The 9,499-nt window shown below is 40.4% G+C and overlaps 1 protein-coding gene across 4 annotated transcripts in view; it reads left to right on the top strand.

Moving 5' to 3' along the window:
- Positions 1-282: 282 nt before the first annotated feature.
- Positions 283-9,499, top strand: part of rab6ba (RAB6B, member RAS oncogene family a) — an 84,180-nt gene continuing 74,963 nt past the window's right edge. The window contains exons 1-2 of one of the 4 annotated variants that reach the window (XM_047375080.1): positions 361-504; positions 2,522-2,613. Coding sequence is in view for 2 of the 4 variants with exons in the window: in XM_047375077.1 (XP_047231033.1) it covers positions 435-504 (70 nt within the window). In the remaining 2 variants the exon portion in view is untranslated. Of the gene's footprint in view, positions 505-2,521; positions 2,614-9,499 lie in introns of all 4 variants that reach the window. The other 3 variants (XM_047375081.1, XM_047375077.1, XM_047375079.1) reach the window with 3 other exon arrangements.

Here is a 9,499-nt window from a genome sequence, read left to right as displayed (position 1 = left end):
CCTTTTGATTCTTGGTAACATATCTACAAACTATGGCTTTTGCCAAGTAGTACAAATAAGCAAATGCCTGTTTTCAACAACTGAACTGTATGTCAGGTTAATCAGATTCACATGAACCTAGTATTTTAACAGGGGTGTGTACACCCGTTTTTTAAATTAAACATCTACATCTGTCCTCTCTAGTACATATGACGTCATTTTGTTTTCCTGGCTGTCGGTTGTATGAAACTGCGCATGCGCGCAGGCCCGCCTTAATACTCCCCCTAGCGTCACTGAGAGGGCGGTGCAGCGTCAGCGGCTCGTGCCCATCATGAAGACTAGAAGCTGGAAAGTCGCCGCCCCATTCCGTCGAGCATCTTCACCAACCAGCACCGAAGTCCTGTCGTTCTGTCCGCCGGCGTCCGTAGTCATCCCCCTTCGTCCTCCACCTCAAAATGTCCGTGGGTAATGACTTTGGAAACCCTCTACGAAAATTCAAACTCGTCTTTCTCGGGGAGCAGAGCGGTAAGAAATGTTTAATTCACGCCAGAAGAAGTTCGTGGTTGGTTGTTTGTCAAGTGAACTCGCTGCACCTGCTGGTCAGACAGCAAGTTCACGGACATTTAGCTAGCTGCTGTGGCCGAGATGCATCTCTGTGGAGTGAAGGGAAGGGAGCTAGACTAAGAGGAGGACTTCAGTGGTGAAATATGTGCCCCAGTGAGTGTGGAACGTAGGGCGTCACTTTAACAGTAGTCTGAAAGCGCAGTGTTGCCTGCAGTGTTGAAGTTTATAAGGGGCTGGAGATGCTTTGATATCCGCCTTGGATACATTAGTTAAAGAACAACCCAGAGCACCATCAGTAGTAATGGTTTGTAGAGTGAATATGTGCATGAAAACAGCGTGGGGTGTGCCGCTGCTGTGGATGATTCAAGTTGTTACTCCTTTTTTTTTTTTTTTTTTTTTTTACTGATTCCGATATTCCAGTATTGAGACACACCCAGGTTGTCAGCGGCGGTGAGATAACTTGTATGTCTGCAATTCCTGTCCTGGTATTGTTCCAGTTTTGCCTGTCCAGACTGACCAAGTTCATGTTTTTGAATGTTTTATAATTAACATTTTACCGCATGAAGCGCAGAACATAGAATGATGAGCAACGCCACACGTTTTACAATTATCATCTGATTCATCCGTGTCTTTTTATAAGCTCTGCACTCCATCCTAAGCTTTATGCCCACACCCTCAGACAGCCTGGAGCGTCTCATTTTCTGAGGCAACTAAATTGTTTTCCACAAGATTACACTGAGCTGGCAGGGACACGATCTAAATCTCCAGGTTTTTTTTCAGCCTTTTAACAGGGCAAGTCTGTTTTATGGTCTATTTCTGAGGTCTTAAACGAACCACATTAGTCATGGCTCAGTGCTTCACTCTTTCTATTGATCATACATTACAGTAGGGTCATCTATTTTATTAAATAATTGTTCAATCTGTGTATTGTTAATCTGAAGAGTGGTGTGTTTTATGTTGAATATTTGCCAGCCAAATTATTTATTACAGAACAGTAAAATTCCTTAACCCCAAGGAATACACAGAATAAAAAGACTGTTGATGTCGTCTTGCAACTCTAGCTGTTGGCACCAGAGTTAGGTAATTATCTAATTAATGCAAATCTGGCTAAATCAATTATCACTGTGGACCAGGACTGTCCAACATTGGTCCTCAAGAGCTGGTATCTGGCATGTTAGATGTGTTCCTTCTCCATCAGAGCTCAATTATTGACCCAGTTACCTCCTCAGTGTGTGATCAAGTTCTGCAGAGGGCTGGTAATGAACTATTCATTTGATCCAGGTATGTTGAACTAGGGAAACACATAAAACACACAGGGCATCTGTTCTAAACTGTGTTTATAGGGGTATACCTGGTGTTTTTTCCTGTTGCAAATAGGTTGTATAAGAGTCTGGAAAGATAAGATGGCCATTTGCAATAAATACATTTACATTTAATAAAGTCTAAATAAAATCAAAATCAGTGCACACTTCAAAACAATTAGATTCAGAGCAGATTTTAGAATCTAGAGTCCAAAGAAGAACATTTAAAATGTATAGTAAAGTATTCTTGGGTTTTGGTGTTAAACAGGCTTCTTTTGACAGATAAGAACAAAAGAACTGTTAAACTGCTTTTAATTTATTTAATTATTCTACTGCATTTTATTTCACTAAATATGGGAGGTGGTTGAACGTTTTCATATGCTGTCATGTTACAAGCACAGACTTCAGTATATTTCATTGGAATTGGTGTCATAGACCGACACAAAGTAGTACACAAGAGTGAAGTGAAAGGAAATTGATGCATGGTTTTTGACATTCTCTGCAAAGAAAACTGTCATATGAATTTGTATTAATTTCCCTTCACAGCGATTAAAAAAATTAGGGACGCACAAAATATTGGCATTTGCATATAGGTAATGGTCCGATAAGTAAAACTGGGCTGATAATGACTGTTGTTTATTTCTATCTTGTTTTCTTTTGTGTATGTGTTTCGGTAGGGGAGGGGGTTGGCCATGTGGTATTGGTTTGGACATGTAACAGCGACAGTAATGTGCAGGACTGTGGGGTGTTTAATTGAAGAAGCGAAAGGGTAAGGACTATCAGTTATTGGCCATAACAGCAATATTAATATCGGTTATTGATATTGGCCCAAATTTTCATATTGGTGCATCCCTACAGGATGGAAGCTGTGGAGAGGTTTAAAGCAGAGTTAAGATATAAAACAATATCCTAGGCTTTGAACATCTCACAGAGCTCTGTTCAATTCATCCAAAAATGTAGAGTATGGCACAACTGCAAACAGACCCCAATAAAAGGAAGCAGCCAAGTGAAAATACTGTCTGTTAGTGACTGATGTTCTGTGGGCCTTTCTTATGTGTGATATTTCCTATCATTTTGACATGTATACGTGATACCTCTGAAAAACATCTCCAGTCAATCTGGTATTTTTTGGACAAAGCGTTTTGACTAGAAGTCTTTGGATTACTAAAGCACTCTAAACCCGAACTGTGGAGACTTGGGGTTTTAAGACTGAGACCCTCTCCTATTGGTCAGTGGAACTTTGTGTCCTCTTGGTATGCAGTGGGTACCTGGATATCACTGTTTTCTACTTCACCTACTTTTGGTGAGTCACCTGCTTCATTTTTCTGCTGGTTTGCCGGTTTAAACAGAGTGCAGCCATCCTCCTGGAGTCAAATTGTTGGCCAGGCTACAGAGTCAGTGACTAGATATTACCACTTTAGTGGTGTCCAAGTGGCCTGCTTTGAGCTTAGACTCTGCACTGCTACCTGGCTGAGGTGGATAGATACTCTCCTGATCGGCTGTTTTTCAGTTCTCTGCGGCTAACTCCAAAGATCTCTACACAGAGAATCGCCTACATCTACAATGTTAAACTCCAAGCCTGCTTATCTTTAAATCAACCATCCTTATTGGCTAAAGACTTACTATTTACAGGAGCAAATGGCAGGGCTTCAATGGTTTCAAAGTGTAATGCTGTCATAGGATTATTGTACCATTTTAGATGACTCAGTAAACAAAAACTAATTTTACTGATCATATCTAGAAATGTTCAGGGCCTACCTTAGAGGCGGTAGGTCTTTCAACTCCAACTGACTTTAAAAGCAGACAAGGTTTGGGTTTTAACATGAAATGTTAGAAATCTTGTTCCAAAGTTCTATATGATCAGAATCTGGGAAAGTACCATAAATGCTGATATAATGGTGCTTTCTGAAACTTGGCCTAAGAAATCCCTAACAGTTGTTTTAATTTTTATTGACGGTTATATAGTGTAAAAAAGTAATATGTAAAGGAGGATGGATTTTCATTTACATCAAATCAGAGCTCAGAAGCTCTGTTTATTTTTCTGTCACTATAGGTAACGAATTTGAGATAATGGCTATCAATGTGGAACAGTCAAAAGACTCATGGTAGTTGGCTGCTACAGACCTCCATCTGCATCAAAAAAATCCCTTTAAGTTCATGTCAGATATTCTACACAGCTTAAATGGTTCTGATTTCCTTCTTCTTAGTGATTTAAATTGGCTTTGGCTGTCCTGGACCTTACTGAATTTAAATCTTACACAAATTGAACCATAAAGACCAAACATCAAATCAGAAAATAAATCCACTTTACCTGACTTAATTGTAACAAATGTGTCTTACAAATATTCTTCAGTTGGCATATTTTGTAATGATGTTAGTGATCACTGTGCAGTTGCTTGTGTTAAAAAAACAAAAATCCCCAAAGCAAAACCTTTTTTATTTTAAAAAGACAATTTAGAAATTTTGAACTGCAGTCCTTCCTACATAATTTATACAATAGCAATCTGAGCAGAATCACTAATTACCGAGGTCGATCTGGCTTTGGAATATTTTAACTCAGCCTTTCTGTCCATCTCCAATGAGCATGTTCCTATTAAAAAATTCAGGGTGAGTGGTAGGAATAATCCCTGGTTTTCAGAACATCTGTTAGAGCTAATTATTTTAAGAAAGAAATATGGAAAACAAGCCACATTTTCAAATTGTCCTGTTGATTGGATTAAATTTAAACCCCTAAAAAGTATATGTACGTTAATGACCAGAAAGTTTAAAGCTCAGTTTTATTTAAAGTCAGCTACAGAAAATTTAAATTAACCTTCAAAATTTTGAAAAGTAGTTAAATCTCAGTCAAGTACTAAGACTATTTAACATCTTTCTGATAACATTGTGGTCGGCTTAGCTGAATTTAACAGTCAGTGCAGGGTCTCTGTCCAAGACTTTATATGGAAATGCCTCTAATATATGTTCTCCCACCCCAGGAATTAACACAGGTTTAGAACTATTTATCTTCAAACCTATTTCAGTCATCCAAGTTCACAAAGCCCTAATAGACATCAATCAGAAAAAATCTGCGGGCCCAAACATCCTGTAGACTTTGAGCTAACTTAGGACTTGACGTGTCCAAGCAGAAGGGCATAAATCAGACCTTCTCGACATAACTAGGTGTGTGCCCCAAGGCTCCACTTTGGCTCCCATCTTTTTTTCTATTTTTTATAAATAGGTTAGGTAAAAATATTCAGACTAAATTGTATCTATATGCTGACAACACAGTCATTTATACATTTGCTCACTCAGCAGCACAGGCAATACAAGAGTTTAAAATAGCATTTCAGGTTTACCGAGAGTCTAAAACTGGTTTTAAATGCACAGAAAACATAAAATTATTTTTTTTTTAACACTCCTGTGCAAAATCTTGAAAATCCTCACACTTGATGGTACTTTGATTGAAAGGCTGTCATGCTATAAATACTGGGTCGTATGGATTGATGAAAAGCTTACATTTAACATACATATCACAAATTTAGTTAAAAAACCTAAATCAAAGATTGGTTTTTATTTTAGAAATGACTCCTGTTTAACATTTTCTGTAAAGTAAATGCTTGTGGAAGCCATGGATCTTATCTCATAAATTATGGTGATACCTCCAGCATCTTCCACTTTGAAAAGACTCGATTAATTTTTTCATGCTGCTCTGCAGTACATTTCACCACTGCACTCTTTATTATTTGGTTGGACATTATTAAGTGCTTGTAGACCATATAACAGGTTCATGTTTTTTGCTAAAGCTTTCAGCACCCTTCTATCAGCTTCCCAGTAAATGTTCTCCTTGTTTCAACAGACTTTGGTGAAGCAAAATTCTCCTATCACACATCGTGGTCATGGAATAATCTTTAAAAATCTCTTGAATTACAAACATTCACATTCTTGACAGATTTTAAGACTGTCATTAAGGATGTAGTGAAGGTGGAATGTCACTGTTTTTAAAGTTCACTGTTTTTAATTTTATTTCACATTATTATGTGATTGATTGTATTGTTTGTGGATATATACATGTTTTACATTGTTATTTTTATGACTGCCACCTTGACTAGGTCTCCTTGTAAAGCAGACTCAATGTGACCTCCTGGTTAAAGAAAGGCAAATAATAATAATATCAAGCCATGGGAACCCACCTAAACTGATAGGCTGGGCAAGGAAAGTATCAATTAGAGAAGCAGCCTACAGGCCCATGGTAACTCTGAGGAAGCTGGAGAAAAGCTTTTGACAGGTCAACTATCAATCATGTTCTCTACAAACATGGCCTTTATTGAGTAGTGGTGAGAAGAAAGTTTTTGTTGAAAGCTATAAAAAAATCCTGTTTAATGTATGTCATGAGTCATGACATACTATTAACATGTGGAGGAATATGGTATTGGTCAAATGAGATCAAAACTTTTTGGCCTACAAGCAAAGCGCTATGTGTGGCAGAAAACTATCACTATTTATCATCCTAAACACACCACCGCCATCTGGTGATGGCACCATCATAAACATAAACATGGATGGTTTTCAATTACTATGGGCTGAAAAAACCAAGGAGAGAGGGAAGAAGAAGCTGTGTTTGTGAATGACCGTTAAATGCCCAGAGTTGCACCATCTATCAAACAGACCCTCTGCAGTAAGGACATTGATCTTCTAGCTGAGGCTGTATTATCTATTTCAGGAGTACACATGTTATCGCAATAGCGGTGTATGTTCCTCCCTCTCCTAATGCTTCAGCAGCCTGAGATGTCATCCACACTGTTACCAACAGACTCCAAACACAGCATCACCAGGCCCTTTTTCTGTTCTCCAGGGATTTTAATCATGTCTCCATCATTACCTGGTGCAGGTACTAACATACATAAAATGCTATACTTATTGTATGCTAACATCAAGGAGGCATACAGCTAGTCACCTCTTTCCCCCCTAGTGGGCTCAGATCACAACCTGGTTCATCTTCAGCCTGTGACATGCATAGTGAAGAGCTGGCCTGATGAGACTGAAGATGCTCTGAGGGACTTTTTCAGCTCTGATCTCCTCATGGGGAGGACATTGACAGCATCACAGACTTCTTCACGGACTACATTACCTTCTTTGTGGAAAGCACTGTGCCCCTCATGAAGCTACAATGTTTCTTCAATAACAAGTCCTGGATCAACACTGAAATAAAGGCTATCCTCAAGGAGAAGAGAGATTTTAGATCAGCAAACAAGGATTGATTGAGAGCTGCACAGAAGGAACTGAGAAGAAAGATCAAAAGTAGAAATACCATTTATAGAAGAAGATGGAAGCCTAGCTGCAGCAGAACAATGTCAGTGTAGGTCCAGATGACATCAGCTCCACGCTACTGAGGTACTGCGCAGATCTGTGGGGCATCATGGGATAGATTTTCAACATGAGCCTAAAGCTGGGGAAAGTACCACAGTTGTGGCAGACTTCCTGTGTGGTACCAGTGCTGGAAACCGCACATCTGAAGGACCTCAGCAGCTACTGGCTGGTAGCATGACCTTGCATCTGATAAAGACCCTCAAGAGGTTGGTCCTCAACCATCCTGGATCTATTGCATCTGCTGTATTTCGCCTAGCAGCCTAGCGTCAGGGTGGATGATGACATCTACCTCCTGCACCGAGCTCTGTACCACCTGAAAAAGCCATTAACCACTGTCAGGATGATTTTCTCCAGTGCTTTTAATACCATCTGGCTGAGACCTCTGTAAGACAAGTTGGAACTGTCAGGAGTGGACCTCCACCTGTCCCAGTGGATACTGGACTCCCTCACTGGCTGCCCGAATTATGTGAGGTCACAGTGCTGTGTCTCTGACAGGCTGGTCTGCAGTACTGGGGCCCCGCAGGGAACTGTGTTGGCACCATTCCTGTTTACCCTCTACACTGAACTTCCCAGGTTGCCATCTACAAAAGTATTCAGCCATACTTTGCCTGATTACAGGTGAGGACAACTCAGAGTACAGACAATGGACACAAGACTTTGTGGACTGGTGCCAGGGGAACCACCACCTCATCAACCTGAGGAAAACCAAGCAGTTGGTGGTGGATTATTACAGGCGCAGACCCACCACATCAACACGGGTGAACATCCAGGGAACTGACATTGATATACTGGACTCTCAGTGCTTAGGAGTTTACCTGAACAGTAAACTGGACTGGTTACACTGATGCTCTCTACAGGAAGCGTCAGAGCAGACTCCACTTGCTGAGGAGACCGAGATCTTTCGGAGTTCAAGGGGGTGCTCAAGACCTTTTATGACTCTGTGGTGCTATCAGCCATCTTCTATGGTGTTTCGTGTTTGAGCCAGTGTTGGGATCGTTACTTTACAAAAGTAACTAGTTATAGTTACTAGTTACTTCTCCCAAAAAGTAACTGAGTTAGTAACTCAGTTAGTAACTCAGTTACTGCACTGTCAAAGGAACTACTTACTAGGCAAAGTAACTATTCAGTTCTCAGAATCTAAAATAATGTTACAAGTTGCTGACCTTTTCTGTTTGCACAGTGTAGGATTGTCGGAGCTCACGCTGGCTGCAGCAGGGCTCAGGTTGTTAGCCACAAGTATTGTGGACGGGTGAGACGATTAGGGTGACCAGATATAAAAAAGAATCGAATGCGGGACAACAAGGATGCTTATTAGGGACATTATGGGACACATTACCAAGACTACGATGACATCATATTTTAATTCAACCAAGATTTCCCATTACATTAATCAGTCTCTGCTTTGCCTGTGCACAACAATGAATTAGCAAAAGTTTGAAAAAAACTTTTACAAGCTTTTAAAGTTTAACTCTGTAATCTCGGCTGCTGTTACCTTGTCTGTCTGGCAGTCATCTCTGGGTTTGAGTGAAAAGGAGTCTTTAGGTCAGCAGGTGGATTTTTAGCTGTGCATTTCTTTTGCGACTGACTTTTACAATGTCGCTTCACATCGTGCTCCCCTCCATGTGATATTGAAAAATAACTTTTCTGTGACATACAGGGGTTGGACAATGAAACTGAAACACCTGGTTTTAGACCACAATAATTTGTTAGTATGGTGTAGGGCCTCCTTTCGCGGCCAATACAGCATCAATTCGTCTTGGGAATGACATATACAAGTCCTGCACAGTGGTCAGAGGGATTTTAAGCCATTCTTCTATAAGCCATTCTGTTTGGTTTGGCTATAGCAGCATGGCCGTGTATATTGACCCTGTGGAGACAGGGTCCCGACAGACAGTTCTGGTGGAAACAGGAGAGTTGAGGTGCACATTTAATTCTGCTGTGATTTGGGCAGCCGTGGTTTTATGTTTTTTGGATACAATCCGGGTTAGCACCCGAACATCCCTTTCAGACAGCTTCCTCTTGTGTCCACAGTTAATCCTGTTGGATGTAGTTCATCCTTCTTGGTGGTTTGCTGACATTACCCTGGATACCGTGGCTCTTGATACATCACAAAAACTTGCTGTCTTGGTCACAGATGCGCCAGCAAGACGTGCACCAACAATTTGTCCTCTTTTTGAACTCTGGTATGTCACCCATAATGTTGTGTGCATTTCAATATTTTGAGCAAAACTGTGCTCTTACCCTGGTAATTGAACCTTCACACTCTGCTCTTACTGGTGCAATGTGCAATCAATGAAGACTGGCTACCA

This window comes from Girardinichthys multiradiatus, chromosome 9 (genome assembly GCF_021462225.1).
Source record: "Girardinichthys multiradiatus isolate DD_20200921_A chromosome 9, DD_fGirMul_XY1, whole genome shotgun sequence".
Taxonomy (NCBI): domain Eukaryota; kingdom Metazoa; phylum Chordata; class Actinopteri; order Cyprinodontiformes; family Goodeidae; genus Girardinichthys; species Girardinichthys multiradiatus.
Note: the sequence above shows the minus strand (reverse complement) of the source record. Positions and strands in the feature narration are given on the sequence as shown.